At 37.8% G+C, this 21,534-nt stretch overlaps 1 protein-coding gene across 1 annotated transcript in view; it reads right to left on the reverse strand.

Annotated features, from left to right (window-relative positions):
- Window positions 1–474: 474 nt before the first annotated feature.
- The window catches only part of LOC117707453 (guanylate-binding protein 3-like), a 30,879-nt gene continuing 9,819 nt past the window's right edge, over window positions 475–21,534 (reverse strand). Inside the window, exons 4-11 of the mRNA XM_034500840.2 lie at window positions 20,508–20,617; window positions 20,130–20,326; window positions 9,239–9,484; window positions 7,718–7,998; window positions 5,009–5,221; window positions 3,363–3,465; window positions 2,875–3,068; window positions 475–2,055 (exon numbers count right to left, since the gene is read on the reverse strand). Of these exons, the coding sequence (XP_034356731.2) occupies window positions 1,849–2,055; window positions 2,875–3,068; window positions 3,363–3,465; window positions 5,009–5,221; window positions 7,718–7,998; window positions 9,239–9,484; window positions 20,130–20,326; window positions 20,508–20,617 (1,551 nt within the window). The 3' untranslated portion in view covers window positions 475–1,848. The remainder of the gene's footprint in view (window positions 2,056–2,874; window positions 3,069–3,362; window positions 3,466–5,008; window positions 5,222–7,717; window positions 7,999–9,238; window positions 9,485–20,129; window positions 20,327–20,507; window positions 20,618–21,534) is intronic.

Consider the following 21,534-nt stretch of genomic DNA (forward strand, 5'->3'; position numbering starts at 1 on the left):
ATGATGACTACAGACGTTGAATATGTAAGTCCTTCTAGGAATTTCATTTTAAAAAGCAAGTTTCTGGTTTGCTCCAATAAGAAAAGGGCAGATTTCTAAGATGTGAACCCACTACATAAGTAGTTCTTTACCTTTTGTTTCTGAAGGCATGTGGACAACAAATGAAGGGTCATACATTTCCAGTAACTTTTCATTGACCTGAGGGGATTTCAAGTCCTCAGTAGCTAAGGACTATTTTCTCTTATTTGTACTCAAAACTATAAAAAACTGTATATGCAAACACTTTTCTCTCATTGGATTGCATTGATGTTGCTTATTTAATATAGTCATCTGAGATACTTCTATTTCATCCACCTTGGCCCAGAAAAGCCAAAATTTAGAAACCAAAAAAGGTTTTTTATTGTTTTTTTTTTCTTTTGCATTTTCTTAGCTGAAAAAAACCTTTCATTTTAAAACACAATGACTGAAGTTCACAGGGAGTACCCTCCTTGAGACCTGTAACAATCTATCTTTTCTGGTATTTCTCAAGTAGTGTGCCAGGCAGCCAGTTTACACAGTATTTATAGATGTAGGCAGGTTATTTTGTGGTGACAGGAGAAGATCTGTTATTAAGGCAATTTCTCACATTAGTACAAAGCTTGGGTGGATGTAGAGTATCCCTTTCCACTCATGTTCACCACAAAAAGCTAAGAAAGGAGCATTAAAGTTATCACACATTTTAACAAGGCAATAATCCTGTGACATATCTTTCACTACAAGTGTCATTTAACCTGGGTAAATGACCTATATGTGGAATTCCTAGGTATGGATTCTCCAGGTTAGAGCTACATGCAAGTTAAGTTTTGATATATAATTTCAACACATCCCTCCTTACCACCAAAAATGAGGCTGTCAACTCTTGTAAGCCGGACCAAACTCATGATGTGCTAATATGCTTCTTTCTTGCTCATTATACAAATAAAACATCAACCTGCTAGCTATATTTTGTAGGATTTTATTTAATCAAAATATACATTTTCTTACATTTATGCCTATTAAAATATAGTTGGTAGTTTCTTCTTAAAAAGCTGGTGATAAGTATCACACAGGATTGAAATAGGCATTGCAAACATTTACTTCTCTTAACATTGTTAAAAAGTTTTTAGATTATAATGGAATTACATTTATCCCCTCTTTTCCCTACTTGTAAATCCTCCCAGTATACCCCTGCATGCTCTCTTTTAATTCCTGGACTCTTTTTTCATTAATTGTTATAGCACAAACACACACACACACAGAAATAGATAGATAGATAGATAGATAGATAGATAGATAGATAGATAGATAGATAGAGATACAGATACATATATAGATATTCCTAAATATAAGATAATCTGCCTATATAGTGATACTTGTATATATGTTTTCAGTGCTGAGCATTTGATAATGAAAATCCATTATTTTAAATTGGAGAATATTATTTCTCCTGTTATCAGTATCACTTAGTTACTTGTAGTCCTTTTTGTAAGGTAGAGGCCTCGTGGGCTTTTTCTGTCCACTTTGGCTTGTTTCTTGTTGTATTGGTTTAGCTCATGTATAGGCAATAATGTTGATTAGAGTTTATGGATGAACCATTTGCCTCTATATCTCAGTTAAATCATTTTCATGAACTATTTCTGCTGATCTAATAAAAAGTTTAGTTGCTTTTCTATTTTTTGTGGAAGAGCTGTTGGTCTCTGACATTCTTTGATAATTCTCTAATTTAAAACTGCAGTTGAATGAATCCATGATAACATATATATTACAAAGATGTGTATAACAGGATTGCTACCAAATATGAGGTCTTCTTACTATATTTTACTGGATGTCTCATCCTACTATATATGAGTTAAAAATCTGCACCCCTATATTACACAACACAGGAAGTACTTCAGTTAGTATATTGCCAGCAATCTCAAGGATACTTTGAATTGAACTGTGTTTCGTGGCTTTAATCTCTTCACCTCTTAGGTTTATTTCTCTTTTTAAATCATTGTACTTCTCCTCAACTCCTTCACGAAGTAGTTCTTCTAGGACCTAACAAAAACAGACAGTCCATTTTTCAGAATATACATTACTGGTCTTTCATGATAAGAGCTTCAGCAGCTGAGCATGTATTTCCACCATCGTATAAAAATAAAATTTGGCATGTTTGTCCAAACCTCAAACTTTTCACCTGAAGAGTGAGAGTAGCTATGGCTTCTATTTGTTTATAAATCTCTCTGGGATAAAGGAGGCTTGGGGCCATTACAACCCTGAGAACTATAGACTAAAGTACAATGTCTGGGAGAGGGCTGAGGGTTTAACACACACCCAGTCTCAGCTTCACTGAGGTGAGCCAACTCCATCTGTCTAACAAATGATGGTAACTAACCATTGTCCTTAGAGTGGAGCTGTCAAGTTCAGGGATGGGAGATAGATTGCATTTGTATTGGGCTCTAGATCTGTAGAATACAGCAACAACCTTTGGAAACACACACTACAGGATTCAGAGCCTCAGAGTCATATACTGACTAAACTGATCATTTCAAACTGATAGCCTTAACTGTTGTGCTAAAAATTCTTGGAGTGGTGAGCTGAGGTATTTTTTCAGGTGAAGTAAAATAAGGTTGTTCTAAAGAGTGGTCCCTGGGGAATGTTTGTTTGTTTTTTCTCTCTCCAACATAGGTTACTAACACTACTGAAGGTGGTGTGTCTTTATCACTAAGGACTTCACCAGGATTGAAGTGGATCTGAGGTTTTCATGTTCATATGTCATTGGAGGTTTACTCTGGGATCATTATTTCTTTGACAATGTCATACAATTCCTCTTAGGGGAGCCATGTGTGGTCATGTTTCCATACCATCAAAACTCACCTCCAGCTTGTGGTGCAGAACCCTCTCCTGATCTCTCAGAAGGTTCTCCCTTTCCATCTCTATCTTCTTCTGCAGCTGGGCCATGTTTTCTGAGAAGCTTCTCATTTGAGCCTCAATCTCTTGCTCTTTCTTATTCTGTTGCTGCCTCATTAACTCCAGTTCCTTCTCAGCTGCCTCCTTCTTGGCCAACTCAGCTGTACCACAAGGATTTTAGAAAAAAAAGGAAAAATAGGCAGAACTGAGATCTACCCCTCCAAATCTCAGAGATCAGGCTGATTTTAGCATGAAAACTTTGTGCAACTTCAAATCACTATGCAATGATGCCCTATGTGACAGAAATGCTCTGATGGGCTAGCATTCAACACCAGCCCCAAAGTTTTCAGAACTAGAAGAGGATGCAGGAGGAAGGTCCTTGTCTGGGGGATCTCCCTATCTGTCAGCCATGGGGCTTTATAGAAAGTTTGGGAGATCTGAGCCCTTCTCTGTACCTGCCATGGCTTTCTGTCCATCACTGAGAGCTTTGTCTGACTGCAAGATGGTCTCCTCAACAGTGATCTGTGACTTCAGGAAGTTCTGGAAGACCTCACTTGCCTGGGTACCAAAAGAGAGAAAACCTTAATAAATAAGGATGTAGTTTTCTGAAAAAAAAGTTATCATTCCCTGAAATTACTATTCTTTCTGCAGTAACTGAATCCTGCTGTAGTTCTCAGGTGAGTACTTTAATTCTATGGTTGTAACAAAGTCTATGATAATTGCTGAGATCAAAGGATAAAACCCTCTGTAAAAGCCTTCTGCTAGCTTTGTAGCCTCATGTTTTCACAGATGCATAAGTCATAAGTAGAATTAGGAAATAGACTAGGAGTCTTGGACCTTATTTGATTTAGGGTTTATATCCCTCCCTTTCTTATAATGATGCCCTTGTTGGCCTGATTCCTTTACCTGCATGTAATATGCACATATAATCCTCTTCAACCAATGCTCTTAGCACCTCAGATCCTCCTACTGTGTTCCTGAACTGACCACATATACACTCTTCTGAATGATAGTAAAAATGTCTTCACCCCAAGTCAACCACATCACAACAGGTTCTATTCAACTATATCACCTATGTATACATCCAATAGAATAGAAAGTCCAATCTGGACCCAAGTTGCATTTAGTGCATGCATAGTACTTTCTGTCAAACTTTGTCCTTCAACTAAATTTTTATCAAAAATACTCACACTTAGCATCTTATGTAAATGCAGAGTTGAGCATGCATATGATTAAAATCAGATGAACTATGTGTGAGAAAGGCATGTGCATTAGAGATATTGAATCCATGACTTAATCTATCCTTCACAGAAAAGAGCCACACAAACTATAGGCGTAGTATCTGCCTCTGCCTTCTTTTAGATCCACTCAATATGACCCAGGGTGGGACTTCAGTCATTTGAATACCCTCACTTATATGGTCACTGTTGATGTGGCCTGTAGACTTTTCTCTCAACCATATGATTGTTTCACTCTGAATGAAGCTGCCCATCTGCCTAGGTAAGTCTGTGTGAGCTTCTCTGTTCATTGCATCCCTCAACTGCAAAATGGAGATACCGTTAAGAGGAAATTCATTCTGACCCTGAGTTTTTAGATTGATATTCCAATGAGGAAAATAACACTAACTCAATTTAGGAAATGAGCTCTCAATATATTAGAATCATCACCATCAGCATCATTAGTATTACCACCACCACCACAATCACCATCATCACTGCTGCCTCTACCTCTTTAAGTTTGATAATTAGTACATATTTAATAAGCATACTCTATTTGTCTATGTCAACAAAAACCATAAGATTCCTGACAATAAAAGTTTTTCCTGTAATATTATGTATACTCTGATAAAAATTAACAGATTATTCAATAAGTCAATGTTCTCTTTCACTTGGATTTATGTTATAAATCTCATCTCCAGAGGAAACAAATATTTAGAAGTTATATAATACTATGCAGTAATTTGTGTATCTAAAGACTAGAATTTCTATGGTGTATTTACCCTGCTTTCTCTCCATAAAGCCTGTGAGCTTTTAGAAACCAAGAGCAGCAGTTCCAGCTCTAGTGCCCTAGCTGTAGGACCACACCTGCCTTCATCCCTCACCTTCACTCCCTTCCTGGGCACTCGCTCATAGTCCTGCTCAACCTTCTTCCTGGCCTCTAGGTAGAGACTGTATCCGCCAGGGACAGAGAAAGCCCCATGTGAGATGCTCTCTCTTAGGGACTCTGAGACCTTGTCCAGTTCAGCTTGGCAGTGTCTCAGAGATGCTGCTTCATTTTGTTGCATGAAAGTTTTCTTCCTTTCCTCAGTGGTGACCTGCCAGGAAAGTACGGAAAGACAAATCAAATTGTCTGTTAGAAGGAAGGTGCTCTGTGGTTGTTCAGGACAGAGCCATGTGACAGTCCCAGAATGGACTGGGACAAGATCTATGGGGGATTGGTTTATCTCTCTTACGGTCACTGTGAGTGACTTCTGTAAACATTTATTTCCTTGGCCTCAATAACTATGTGAGTGCAGTGAGTGGGCATGACATCTGTGTTCTTCTTCATTTGTTAGGATGAAGGGGTTTCCACAAATCAATTATGAGTTCAAAGTTCAACCAGGAAGGGACACAGCTTTCTCAGGAGAATGTGGTTTGGTGTAGGTCAAAATATCTGCACAGAAAATCCACCTGTTTGTTCTCAGTAGGTTTGTTATAAACAGAGAGAATAGTTAGTGCTTCATGGATTCCTTCATGGAGAGTGAAGACTGTGAAGTTAGAGGACGAAGATGCTAAGGTGGATACTTTTGAACTACAAAAGAAATGTTTTCTTCAGTATGAATTAATACATTCTTGTTACTTGTAGGATGTTGGTAGAAAGATTGAAGATAGAAATATTAAGAGGAAGTGAGTAGAGTTTCTTTCTTTGGTATCTTTGTGCCATAAAATCCCATAAAACAGTGGTTCTCCACCTTCCTAATTCTATGAACCTTTAATAGACTTCCTCATGTTGTATTGACCCCAACCATAAAATTATTTTTATTGCTACTTGAAAGTATAGTTTTGCTATTTTTATGAATAGTTATGTAAATATCTGATGTGCAGGATATATGATATGCAGACCCTGTGAATGTTTATTTGGTCTTCAATGGAGTCATAATGCACAGGTTGAGAATGATGGCCATAAAATGATAAACAGCCATTTTCTTATAAACTCTGGCTGTCTTTAATACATTGAGCTTCTGTAATTACACTAGTCCTTGAAAATCAGTTTTTATAGTTGATTGTAGAGAAAAAAACTAGGGAAATGAGAAACAAGGAAAGATATTCTATGTTGAATTCTGGAAACAAGGAATTACCCTGAGTGATTTCTGGAAACCTGTTATTTCCTTGGCCTCGGGTTCATAGCACACAAGAAAGGTGAGTGGCAGTGGACTCTGGTACAGTTTGCTTACTAAGATGCACGGTGTACTTTGCATCAATAATGAGTTCTACATACAATGTGCTTGGACTGAGCCTACTTAGAGAATGAGCTTTGGGGTAGATAAAAATCTCTACACAGAAAAACCACCTCCCAGTTCTGAGTAGGTTTATGAAAAACAGAGAATTGAGTGCCTTATGAATTTCTTTAATGAGAAAGCAGGGTGTGAAGTCAGAGAAACTCGAGTTCTTTAACTTCACACCCATGTATACTTATCAATTACAATCCCGCTTCTTTGCTTACTGTGGATGATGTTTGTAATTTTTAGAATATTCTGAGACAGAGTTATATAGAAACATTACTGACAGTGTCTCTGGACAGCAGAAGGATGAAGCCACAAGGTGCGTCTACAGCCTGCATCATTCGGAGTAAGATGGATGTTAATCCTGGGACTACATCACTTCAGAGCATGGACTGACTTCAAAAGATGGAGTTTCATAACAAAGAAGAACAGTCATAACCTAAAAGGTTTCAGTGTGTCAACTCTCTGAAGGATATGTGAACTCATTAATTTATAGTGACACTTTAAAGAGAAATAACTATTTATCAGTTCTGAGACTGACAGACATCACATTACTGTTTAGAAAACTTAGAAGAAAATAAACATTTAATATTCTTAGGTGTTCATATTTAAACTTTTCAAAAGGTAAAAAAATGGTATTTACTTAACCATAGGTACTTGTCAAAGTCACTTTTCTACAGTTGATTATAGACAAGAAAACTCACAGAGTTGAGAACTAAGACAAGGGCAGACTGCCCCCCAAAACACTAAAAACAGAAAGGATTCTAAAGCCTCTAGACAAGACCCAAGTCCTTCTCACACAGGATTTAAGATTTGAATGCACTGAGCAGGGACCCATTCAACCAATGCTACACCTGACTTGACAAACTGTGACTTATAAGTACATAATTTTAAACACATTAATCATATATCAACTTATTCTATAGCAATAAAAATGAACTTGAACTATAGAGATGGCTCAACAGTCAAGAACAATGACTATTCTTTCAGTGGACCAAGATTCAGTTCCCAACATCCAGGTGGCAGCTTACAACCAGGTGTAATTCCAGATACAAGAAATCCAATGCATCCTTCTAGCCTTCATAGGCACCACATATCTATGGTGCACAGGCAAAACACCCATATACTTTAAAAAAAGAACTATTAAAAATGAAAAGCATCTAATAGAGAAAGGGGGTTTTTTGGTGAAAAAAAAAAAAAAAAAAACTTGTTACCAATAAAAACCCGAGCTCCTTTATGATAAAGATGCAGCATAGAATCAAACATCAGAGTCGTAGCTCTATGGCAGAAGAGTGGGCATCAGTAAGAATAAATGCTAAGGTACATCACCACTAGCTTCTTCTGGAACTTCCATTGGTCATCCTTGAAGGAGTGCTCCATGAAGACAGCAATGGCTTCCTTCTCACAGGCTGCATGCACATCCAGCAGCTCTTGGAGCGTGTCTGTGGGGAGCCTCACTCGCTGGCCCATCTGCTCACTGTAGTGGTCAGCTGCCTTCTGCACTGCTGCTGAGTTCTCATGCTCTGCCAGTGTTTTTACTGCATTCTCCAAGCAAGGAACTGTCCCAGTGTTGATGGCATCCACATAGGTCTGCACTAAATTTCCCAGTCCTAGGCAAACATAACATGTAGAGTACACTGGAAATTTTTTACTCTCTATTTTACAAGATGTGGTAGCTCACATTCTCAAAAGCCCCACATAGTGAATACACTCTTCTCTTTTCTTCCCTTTATCTTCCTTCTTGTCATCATTCTCATCCTGTTTCTATGAATCCATTTGGGTAAAAACCACAGTTGATTTTCTTATTTATTTGTTTTTATTGTTCTTCATCCCACTACAAAATTAAACTAATGATTAAAGCAGCTTTTTCAAAGGATTTCCAGCATACTTTCCCATTAGTGATGAAAGTGGTCTATTACATAGAATGAATTCTTTAATTTCTAAGTCCGTTTCCAAATGAAAATGCAGAGCCTTTGTCTAAGAAAGTCAAGAGTTTCAATGCAGTGAGACATAATAATAAAGCCTGTCTTTTTATGGGCTACTGTAGAGTTCTCATGTCTAGAAAGTCTGCTCTGTATGGAAGATTAAGGTCAAATTTGTTTCTCACTCATTCACTAACCATGCACTCAAGGCCTGCTGTTTCTTTTCTGACTCCAATAAATTAACTGAAATCTTTGGCTGGCTTGGTGATTGGCTATAACACTGAAGATTGAACCTACGACTTGATATGACATCCACAGCCCCACTTTATATTTATAAATTTTATCTATTTATTAATGTGCTTTTGTGATTCTGAGCATTAAACCACTGGCCTACCTTGCATGCTGAGTAAGTGAATTTTCTTAAGCTGTTTTACCAGCTCTGTTCTGTATCTATTTGCCAACTTATATAATTGGTATGTCGGTTAGTTATTTCTTCTGATTTTGGGGACTGAGACAGGGCCACCACCCACTATAAGGACTTGCTGTTCTACTGAACTCAGCTCCCCATTCTTCTGCCTGTTTATTAGCTTCAGACAATTTTCGCCTTGGCTGGCATCAAACTTGGGATCCTCACTACCTCAGCATCCTATGTGTCTATTACAGCTGTGTATCAAAACATCTATCATGAAACAGGGTTTACATCTCTCTTAAGAAACCATTAACTTTCATGACTTACCACTAAGCAGGTTTCACTCTTTCTTAAGTAGAGAAATATTATTAAAGAAATGTGGATTTCCATGTATGACATAGACTTCTGCATTCCCACATTTCTGTATGGCAAGTAAAAGTACTGACAATTCTAGCCAGGAACCTAGACTTCACCCTGTACTGACAAAGAGAAGACATGAGCTTTGCAAAAGGGACTTACGATTCCCAGTGACCAGGATCCCCTCTCCAAGTCTCTTGCCAGCTGCGTGGGTGAAGATATGAGAACTAAAGGTCTTCAGTTGTTCCTGAAATTTAGGGTTCAGTCGGCTTTCTGGTATACTCTCAATCTTGGCTAAGAGTTGCGGGTCACTCACTGGCCAGTCAAAGACAAAACACTTCCTCCTGGGAAAGAACTGTCTGATGCATTCCCTGGGCCAGTTGGATGTCACAGTTTGGGGATCCTGCCCTGAGGAAAAGGAAAAACAGTCTCATAGGTGTATATAGTGGAGCAAAAAAAAAGTCATAGTTTTGATTTTTGGGGAGGGGGTTTGATTGGTTGTATGGTTAGTTGGTTTTGGTTTTCATACAAGGATAGAAGATTAGGCTAGGCTGGCCCAGGACTCACTATGTATCCAAGGATGATCTGAAACTCCTGATCTGTCTACCACCACTTGCTGAGTGTGAAACTACAGGTATGTGTTAGCACACATAGATTAGAAGGTACTGAACACCAATCCTAGGGCCTTCCATATCTTAGGCAATCACTTCATTAACTGAGTTGATAAGGATTAGCGTTCTTTTTATTTTAATATATTAACTTTAATTTTTTAGTTTACATATAAATTATATATAAATATAAAAATATTTGCATTGTTTATTATTAGAGAAATATATTATATCTATCTATAATATAGTATATTTCTATAATATATAATAAAATTGTGTATATTATAAATATATAATTATATTTTACATATAATCTTTTTATATATAATTTTTATATAACTTAATATAATTGTAGTGATTTATTGAAATATATTTTTCTTTCTACACTATATTCTGATTATAGTTTCCCTTCTCCCATATGCTCCCAGATTCTCTTCATTTTCTCACTCACCCAAATCTACACTCTTCCTTTTCCTCCCTCATTAGAAAACAAACAGACCTATAATAATGATAATAATAATAATGATTATAATGATAAAATAGAAAAACTAGAATAGAGAAAAGACACATGAAACACATATAAACACTGAAACATACTCAGAAGATACATACAAAAAAATTGGGAGCCATAATACATAAGCAAAAGATGTGTAAAGTTAAAAGATGTACAGAAAAAACACTATAAGACTTCCAAAACAACTCCCCTTCCAACTCTGGCCCAGATACTGGGCTGGTGGCTCTGGATACTGGCCCAGATACTGCTGCTGGCCCGGATACTGCTGGTGGCTCCAGCAGTCTCCCAGCAGATCTGCTCCCCTCTGGAAACTGAGTCCGGAGGCACCCTAGGGAAGGCACAGACCACAGAGCTGCAGAGTCACCCAAGAGAGGTCAAAGACCATAGAGCTGCAGGCATCCTAGTGAGGACATGGCCCGCAGAGCAGCAGAGCAGGGGACACCATACCCTTAAGCATCCTAGAGGAGCAACTACATTCAGAACAGCAAACACCTAGCTGGTCTACCACTGTGGAGACTCCATATCCTGAAATATCCTAGAGGAGCCACTGAACCCAGAGCAGCTGGAGCTCAGGATCATAGAGTCATCCTTACCCCGAGGAGTTCTGATACAACCAAGATAACTGGAAAGGCAGACTCCAGTCAGAACCAGTGAGTGTGAGTAGAACCACAGCTAACCAAATGGCTAAAGGCAAGCATAAGAATGTAAACAACAGAAACCAAAGCTACTTGGCATCACCAGAATCCAGTTCCCCCACCATAACAAGTCATGAACACCACATCACACCAGAAAAGCAGGACCCAGAATTAAAATCACTTCTCATGATGATGTTAGAGGACTTTAAGAAGGTCATAAATAACACTCTCAAAGAATTTGAGGAAAACACAGGTAAACAGGTAGAAGCCCTTAAAGAAATGCAAGAAAAAACAACCAGATGAAGGAATTAAACAAAACTGTCCAGGATCTAAAAAATGGAAGTAGAAACAATAAAGAAATCTCAAAAGGAGACTACTCTGGAGATAGAAAACCTAAGAAAAAGACCAGAGGTCATAGATGCAAGCACTACCAACAGAATACTAGAGATAGAAGATAGAATCTCATGTACATAAGACACCATGGAAAACATTGACACAACTGTCAAAAAAATACAAAATGCAAAAAGCTCCTAACCCAAAACATCCAGGAAATCCAGGACACAATGAGAAGACCAAACCTAAGGATAATAGGTATAGATGAGGGTGAAGACTCCCAACTTGAAAGGCCAGTAAATATCTTCAACAAAATTATAGAGGAAAACTTCCCTAACCTAAAGAAAGAGATGTCCTTAAATATACAAGAAGCCTAGAGAACCCCAAATAGACTAGACCATAAAAGAAATACCTCTCGTCACATAATAATCAAAACATCAAATATACAAAACAAAGAAAAAATACTAAAAGCAGTAAGGGAAAAAGGTAAAGTAACATATAAAGGCAGACCTATAAGAATTACTCCAGACTTCTCACCAGAGACTATAAAAGCCAGAAGAACCTGGACTGATATCATACAGGCCCTAAGAGAACACAAATGCCAGCCCAGACTACTTTACCCAGCAAAACTCTCAATCAATATTGATGGAGAAACCAAAATATTCCATGACAAATCCAAATTTACAAAATATCTTACCACAAATCCAGCCCTTCAAAGGATAATTGGTGGAAAACTCCAAAACAAGGAGGGAAACTACAACCTAGAAAAAGCAAGAAAGTAATCTTCTAATAAACCTAAAAGAAGGTAGCTATATAAACATAACACCACCTCAAATAACAAAAAAAAAAAAAAAAAACAGGAAACAACATTCATTTTTCCTTAATATCTGTTAATATCAATGAACTCAATTCTCCAATAAAAAGACATAGACTATCAGACTGGATACATAAACAAGACCCAACATTTTGCTGCATACAGGAAACTCACCTTTGTGAAAAAGACAGACACTACCTCAGAATAAAAGGTTGGAAAACAATCTTCTAAGCAAATGGCCCCAAGAAACAAGCTGAAGTACCAATTCTAGTATCAAATAAAATTGTTTTTCAACCAAAAGTAGTCAAAAAGATAAAGAAGAACAGTTCATATTCATCAAAGTAAAAATGTACCAAGAGGAACTTGCAATTCTGAGCATCTATGCTCCAAATGCAAGGGCACCCACATACATAAAAGAAACTTTACTAAAGCTTAAAGCATATATTGCACCTCACACAATAGTAGTGGGAGATTTCAATACCCCACTCTCAGCTATGGACAGATCGTGGAAACAGAAACTAAACTGAGACACAATAAAACTAACAGAAATTATGAACTAATTGGACTTAACTGACATCCATAGAACATTCCGTCCTAAAACAAAAGAATATACCTTTTTCTCAGCACCTCATGGTACCTTCTCGAAAATAGACCATATAATTGGTCACAAAACAGGCCTCAACAAATATAAAAAGATTGAAATAATCCCTAGTATCTTATCAGACCACCATGGACTAAGACTTGTATTTGACTTGGACAAAAACAATGGAAAGCCCACATACACGTGGAAACTAAACAATGCTCTACTCAATGATAACTTGGTCAAGGAAGAAATAAAGAAAGAAATTAAAGACTTTTTAGATTTAAATGAAAATGAGGATACATCATATCAAAACTTGTGGGACTCACTGAAAGCAGTACTAAGAGGAAAAATCATAGCTCTAAGTGTCCACAAAAAAAAAAAAATAGAAAGAACGTACATTAATAAATTGACAGCACACCTGAAAAAGTTAGAACAAAAAGAAGCTAATATACCCAAGAGCAGTAGACTGCAGGAAATAATCAAACTCAAGGCTAAAATCAACCAAGTTGAAACAAAAAGAACCATACAAAATATCAACAAAACCAGGAGCTGGTTCTTTGAGAAAATCAACAAGATAGACAAACCCTTAGCCAGACTAACCAAAGGGTGCAGAGACAATACTCAAATTAATAAAATCAGAACTGAAAAGGGAGACATAACAACAGAAACAGAGGAAATTAAAAAGATCGTCAGATCCTACTACAAAGGCCTATACTCAACAAAATTGGAAAATCTGGATGAAATAGAAATTTTTCTAGATAGATACCAGGTACCAAAGTTAAACGAGGAGCAGATAAATCATCTAAACAGTCCCATAACCACTAAAGAAATAGAAGTCATTAAAAACCTCCCCACCAAAAAAAGGCCGGGACCAGATGGTTTTGGTGCAGAATTCTATCAGACCTTCCAGGAAGACCTAATACCAATTCTCTTCAAACTATTCTACAGAATAGAAACAGAAGGAACAATACCTAATTTTTTCTATGAAGCTACAATTACGCTCATACCTAAGCCTCACAAAGACCCAACAAAGAAGGAAAACTACAGACCAATCTCTCTTATGAATATCGATGCAAAATTACTCAATAAAATTCTCACAAACCGAATCCAACAACACATCAAAGCAATCATACATCATGATCAAGTAGGCTTTATCCCAGGAATGCAGGGATGGTTCAATATTCGGAAATCCATCAATGTAATCCACTACATAAATAAACTCAAAGAAAAAAACTACATGATCATCTCACTAGATGCTGAGAAAGCATTTGACAAAATACAACATCCCTTCATTCTAAAAAGTCTTGGAAAGATTAGGAATTCAAGGCCCATACCTAAACATAGTAAAAGCAATATACAGCAAGCCAGTAGCCAACATCAAACTAAATGGAGAGAAACTTGAAGCAATCCCACTAAGATCAGGGACCAGACAAGGCTGCCCACTCTCACCCTACCTATTCAATATAGTACTGGAAGTCCTGGCTAGAGTGATTAGACAACAAAAGGAAGTCAAAGGGATACAAATAGGAAAGGAAGAAGTCAAAATTTCACTATTTGCGGATGATATGATAGTATACTTAAGTGACCCTAAAACTTCCACCAGAGAACTCCTAAACCTGATAAACAACTTCAGTAAAGTGGCTGTATATAAAATAAACTCAAACAAATCAGTAGCCTTCCTCTATTCAAAGGATAAACAGGCTGAGAAAGAAATTAGGGAAATGACACCCTTCACAATAGCCACAAATAAAATAAAATATCTTGGAGTGAATCTAACCAAGCAAGTGAAAGATCTGTATGACAAGAACTTCAAGTCTCTGAAGAAAGAAATCAAAGGAGATCTCAGAAGATGGAAAGATCTCCCATGCTCCTGGATTGGCAGGATTAATATATTAAAAATGGCCATCTTGCCAAAAGCAATCTACAGATTGAATGCAATCCCCATCAAAATTCCAAATCAATTCTTCATAGAGATAGAAAGAGCAATTTGCAAATTTATTTGGAACAACAAAAAACCCAGGATAGCGAGAACTATTCTCAACAACAAAAGAACTTCTGGGGGAATCACCATCCCTGACCTCAACCTATACTACAGGGCAATAGTAATAAAAACTGCATGGTGTTGGTACAAAGACAGACAGGAAGATCAATGGAATAGAACTGAAGATCCAGAAATGAGCCCACATACCTATGGTCACTTGATCTTTGACAAAGGAGCTAAAACCATCCAGTGGAAAAATGACAGCATTTTCAACAAGTGGTGTTGGTTAAAGTGGAGGTCAACATGTAGAAGGATGCAAATCGATCCATTCATATCTCCTTGTACAAAGCTCAAATCCAAGTGGATAAAAGACCTTAACTTAAAGCCAGATACACTGAAACTAATAGAAGAGAAGGTGGGGAAGACCCTCGAATACCTAGGCACAGGGGAAAAATTCCTGAACAGAACAACAATGGCTTATGCTCTAAGATCAAGAATTGACAAATGGGACCTCATCAAATTGCAAAGCTTCTGTAAGGTAAAGAACATTGTCAATAAGACAAATCGGCAACCAACAGAGTGGGAAAAGATCCTAACCAATCCTACATCCGATAGATGGCTAATATCTAAGATATACAAAGAACTCAAGAAATTATACTCCAGACAACCATATAACCCTATTAAAACATGGGGTAAATAGGTAAACAAAGAATTCTCAACAGAGGAAACTCTAATGGCTGAGAAGCACCTTAAGAAATGCTCCACATCCTTAATCATCAGGGAAATGCAAATCAAAACAACCCTGAGATACCACCTCACACCAATCAGAATCGCTAAGATCAAAAACTCAGCTGATAGTAGATGCTGGTGAGGATGTGGAGAAAGAGGAACACTCCTCCATTGTTGGTGGGATTGCAAGCTGGTACAACCACTCTGGAAATCAGTCTGTCGGTTCCTCAGAAAACTGGGCATAGCATTACCTGAGGATCCAGCTGTAGCACTCCTGGGCATATACCCAGAAGATGCTCCAACATATAATAAAGACATATGCTCCACTATTTTCATAGCAGCCTTATTTATAATAGCCAGAAGCTGGAAAGAACCAAGATGTCCCTCAACAGAGGAATGGATACAAAAAATGTGGTACATCTAAACAATGGAGTATTACTCAGCTATTAAAAATAATGAATTCGAGAATTTTTTAGGTAAATGGATGGATCTAGAAATTATCATCTTGAGTGAACTAACCCAATCCCGAAAGAACACACAGGGTATTTACTCACTGTTAAGCGGATGTTAACCCAAAATCTTGGATTAGCAAAGACTCAACCCACAGACCACATGAAGCTCATAAAGAAGGGAGACCAAGAGGGGATGCCTCAGTTCTACTTAGAACAAGTAACAAAAATGCTCAAGGGAGCAAATATGGAAACAAAACATGGAACAGAAACTGAAAGAGTGGCCATCAGGAGACCATTCCACCTGGGTATTCATCCCATGAACAGTCACCTAAGCTAAACACTGTTGTGGTTGGCTGGAAGTGCATAATGTGAGGAACATGATATAGCTGTCTCCTTAGAGGTCTGCCAAAGACTAACACACTCAGAGGACGATGCTCACAGTTAACCACTGATATGAGCAGGGGTTTCCCAACGGAGAACTTGGAGAGAGGACTGAAGGAGCGGAAAGTGTTTGTGACCCCAGGAGGAAAGCAATAATACAAAACAACCAGAGTCCCCCAGGGTCTAAACCACCAGCCTGGGAACACATAGGGAGGGACCCAAGACTCCAGGGTATATGTAGGGAAGGATGGCCTTGTCGGGCATAGGTGGGAGAGGAATTTCTTGGTCCCATAAAAAAATGAACACAGAGTGGGGGGGAATGTGAGGGTGGGGAGGGGATAGTGAGGGGCAGGTGTGGTCACTGCCTCATAGAAGCATGAAGTGGGGATGGGATAGGAGGTTTCTGGGTGGTGGGAGGAAGTAGGATAAGGGGATAAAATCTGAAATGTAAATATTACAACCAATTTTAAAAAGGGAAAAAAAGAAAAGTTGTCAGAACCAACATCTTTAAAAAATGTCAGTCCCCTGGGAGGAAATTTTTTTTTTTGATACTAAAACTTGTTCTGAGAATTGTGTATTGCAGAATAAACAGCCTTGCTGTATCTACTCATCAAGCATACTGAGCAGACCTGCCCAAACCTCCGATGTCCTGGAATTCCATCTGGATTCAGTGAAGACACAGCATCAGAGGCTTATCAACTTACTCTTCCCCTCACCCCTCTTCTAATATCTCGACACCTGTAATCAGCTTGAAGAAGTTAAAGAAGAGTCAGCGCCCCTATTCTCTGGGCTTGGGGACTAATGTGGTTAATAATGGTCTGTCTTTCTAGGGACAAGTAGTGGTTTTGTTGGAACAGGGGGGATTAGCTAGGACTTATTGCATAGCCATAACCTATTGGTAGAAATCTGTATAATTAATATCAAGATGAAGTTATAATTTCTTAAATGGTACAAAATTTACTTTGATTTCAAATTTAAGGTTTTCATTGGTATGAGCTTCCTATTAATATAAAAGTGAAATGAATACTGATACTCTCATGGGCATTGTGCCTGTATAACACCTTTAGGAATACAAGGCCTAGACCCAGTCATTCTTTAACTTTTTTAACTGATTTGGGACGGTTAACCTATGAGTTAAGGGACTATAGCAAATTCATAGCTTTGAGTTTATTGTTAGGAGGTTTCCCATATTTTATTTAGAAATAGCTGAGAGGAGTGAACAGACAACAGTCCAGGTTACCTTACATGGATAGTTGGTTTTCAAAACATCAGAAGTCCATAGAATTGATGCTACAAATATTTATATATTAATGTCCATTCTGATTAGAGACCTGTCTGCTCCTGACAGCTTCCTGTCGTGGATTCTAAGAAGAAATTGAGCATCCTTGGAGTTACTCCAGTTGTGTGGTAACAGCCACTAGGCAAGAATTGCCTCTTTCCATCTACAGACAAATCACTGTCCAGAAAAGGACACACATGCAGAATAGTCGACTGATTATATCTGCCTAGACAGAGTAATCAGCCCTTAATAATCCTGCATCACTAAGGTCTGTCAGATGACTCTGGCCCAGAAGGCTGAAGATTTGATGCTCCAACGTTTGGTAGTATAGGGGCTTTTCAGGTGTTCAGCAGTCTCTATAAATTAGAAGCTATGTTTAGTGCTTCCCATAACTTCAGTTAACTCAGTCATTCTGGATTTCTGACGGGGTTGAAGACCTATAATCTCATAGCCAATCCTGGCTATTTACTTTGAGAGAAAAGATCTGAGTAGATAGTTTTCAGCTGACATTCATTCTAAAGCCAAAAAAAAAAAAAAAAAAAAAAAAAAAAAAAAAAAAGCCAAGATCAAAAGTAAGTGTTTTAGTTACAAGAGATGACAGAGGTCCTGGTTAGTCAACAAAATGATGGACTGGGTATTAGGACTATCTTGTACCTCACTGGTACAATTAGGAATAAGTATGCTCTAATTGTATTTTGAGAGAAAAGTTTTACTCTAACAGGAAGAGTGATATGTAGGAGGAGCTAAGTGGGAAGGAGTATTGAGAGGAAGTGATGGAGTAAGGAGAGAAGATGAAAGAGAGAAAAAGCTAGGTGATGAGAGAGAGGGAAAGAGAGAGAAGGGGGGGACATGGAGGCAGATGTTCACATGTCTTCACCAGTTAAAGATAGTTTTTATATCTAGGTTGGGTATTGGTTACACTTCTGATTGAGCATTACCAAACTTATAAATCCTTTGATTAACATTTTTAAAAATTGTATAAAAGCAAAAAGGAAAGGGGGGCATGGGACAGGGGTTTTCTAGGGAGGGGAAATGGGGAAAGGGGAAGGAATCTTAAATGTAAACAAAATATTAAATAAAAATTTTTTAGAAAGAAAGAAAGAAAGCAGGTTAAGCAGACCATGAGAAGCAACTTCTTAAGGACTCCTCCATGGCCTCTGCTCAGTTCCTGCCTCCAGGTTTCTGTGTGAGTTTTTGCTCTGATTTTGCTCAATGATAGTGACTTGAGAGTTGTAAGCTGAAATAAACTTTCCTCCCCGCCCCTCAAAAAAAAGACTTCCAAAACTTCCAAGAGTTCATTTTATGTTGGCCATGCACTGCTGGATATGGGTATTTTTATTTATTTTTGAATGTTATCATATGCAATGTTTTAGAATAACATTTACACCTTTTAAAATTGATGACCCATATTTCTTTGCAAATTAGACTTGAACCAAAGAAATATCTATGCAGGTATCTGAGGCTAAAATTAGTGCTAATTTTAAGCATTCTAAGCCCGGATGTGGTTTGGGGTAGTAAGTGGCTTTTTTTTTCTTTTGGTTTTTCAAGACAGGGTTTCTCTGTGTAGTCCTGGCTGTCCTGGAACTCACTTTGTAGACCAGGCTGGCCTCGAACTCAGAAATCCGCCTGCCTCTGCCTCCCAAGTGCTGAGATTAAAGGTGTGCACCACCACCACTAGCTGTAAGTGGCTTTTTTTAATCAGATGGTTACTGAATTAGTGCCTTGTTGCTTGAAAAGTGAAATTTAAATTTAAATCTATATTATTCTCAGTTTTATGTAGAAGTTGATAGGAGGGAAAGATTGGGAAGAGTACAATGACATGTATATGTACATGTACATGAACAGTGTACTGTTCATGACAGTACCACTATGATAATGAGTTTTAAATAGGAAGCTATTTTGTAGTACAAGGGTGCAAAGAACAATCTCAATGTCACCACTACTTTTAAGACTAATATGAAGATGAACCACTTCCCTTCAAACTCTGAGATCAGGACTTTATAGAAATGGACAACAGTTGGTCCTGCTTATCCTCAAACAACAGCTTCAATATGTTTGCTAACTAAAGGATTGGAAAACAATGAAGAAGTGAAACAGAATTGGTATTTCTTTGAAAGTTTCACCAGTGACATAGCTGTGATGCGTAAAACACATTGAAACTATTGCTTGAAATTATAACAAAAACCTGTGTTGAGGAGGAAGCCATAATGGAGATGGTAACGTGCTGTTCCGATGGGTTTTAGATACGTTGAAAAGATAAAAAGGTATAAGTTGAGGAGATGGTTTTCTTTGCATGTATTTAAAAAAATAAAACAATTTTATGAAGAATATAGCAATACGAGTTTGAGAAAGTTGTATTTCTACTTTGGAACAATTAGACTTAGTAAGTGAAATAGATTATTTTAACAGGCAGCATTTTGTTGAGATATTGGGTGTAACAAATAGGAATCTAGTTTTCAGCAACAAAAGCAGGAGGAGCCAATGGAGCAGGGAAGAGTGCTTGGTCTTCAAAACATTTCCTCTCTTCTCATTTGATGCTAAGGTACATGATGGGTAAAGTATAAGTTGACTGATCTTCTTGAGATTAAACTCCTAACCTTAAGCATTTTCACCCAACTCCCAGTACTCACTTCTACAGACTTCAGTCTAGCCTTAAATGCCAAGGTTATTCCAGACATGACAGTAATACTCAGTGCCCACCCCCCTGTATTAAGATACTCTGTACCCTGTTCAAGCTCTGATACCTGGAACCAGCTTCAAGGCGTTCTCCAGGTACTGATCTTCTGTGATGCAGCAACCGTCTAACTTCAGGTCCAGAGTGAAGTCCCGTACAGTCCAGACAAAGTCTGGAAAGAAGCCCACAAACTCTCTAGCATCTTCTATCCCATCAGTTCTTGGGGAGGACTTTGCTCTGATGAGCTCTGTGAGTTTCGTCACATAACCAGGACCCAGCTAAGGAAAAGAAATCACAATTCACAATTCCTTTATTGAAAAACTAAACATAAACATTTTATTTTGTTTTTCTGTTCTATCTGATCCACCAGTAGCAACTCAGCCACACCAAACTCTCATTCCCCAATGTGGCTCAGTAGAAGATGGAAACTTGGCTCTTTGAAGGATACTGCAGCTTCTCCAGGGCATCGTTGTTGATGGTGCTCGTGCTGTTGTAGACAAAAGTGCTGCTCAGAAGCACAGCCAAAGCGAAGATCCAGGCATCATTCTTAGGGTCACCCTAAAAGGCACATGGGTAAGGGTCTTGTGAGCTAGCTCTTTCCTTAACTCTCATTTAAAGCTCATCCTGATCACTGTACACTTGAGTCTTCACCTATTATTTCAGGTAGTCTATTAGTTCTGCAGAGGAACAAGTTGTAAGGACATGAACACACATTTCACCTTTAATTATTACATTAGGATTTGTTGTTACTGTTGTTATATTTTTATGATAATAGAAATTTAATGATATTTTCTTTAAATTGTTTTCTTTCTTATTCTTTAATTTTACAATGACATGGATTAACACACTGCCTATTGTAAAACCAAACATGGTCTCTAGAACAAAGTTAGATATTCAGTGGCGGGTGATACATTTATTCAGTCAGCATATATTTGACTCTTGTCCATATGCTTGACACAACTGGGGTCTCCAATTATATCCAACTAAAGACAACAAGCAGTTATTTATGTCAACTAGATATTTTTTGCTGTCCTTATTCTCACCTGAATGTAATGAAGATGGCCAATATTTATTTATTTATTTATTTATTTATTTATTTATTTATTTATTTTGGTTTTTTGAGACAGGGTTTCTCTGTATAGCCCTGGCTGTCCTGGAACTCACTCTGTAGACCAGTAGTAGATGAAGAGTACTGGGTACATAGGTCTATGGGAACTGTATTCAGAACAGACTCTTTCCTATTTTTTACCACTATCTTGGGGCTAATTCTAAGGGATGAAAACTGTGCTGCTAAAACACTATTGGTTCAGTAGAGCCTAATTATTCACTTTAAAAGAATTAAATGCTTTATCTAACAGACCACCATATTTGATGGGGTTTTTTGTTGTTGTTCATAGAAGTGTGGTTAAAAGTATCAAGTTCAAGATATATTCTATATTTTTGTTTCTAGACAGTGAGATTACATCTTATACATT

This window comes from Arvicanthis niloticus, chromosome 4, assembly GCF_011762505.2.
Source record: "Arvicanthis niloticus isolate mArvNil1 chromosome 4, mArvNil1.pat.X, whole genome shotgun sequence".
Lineage (NCBI taxonomy): Eukaryota > Metazoa > Chordata > Mammalia > Rodentia > Muridae > Arvicanthis > Arvicanthis niloticus.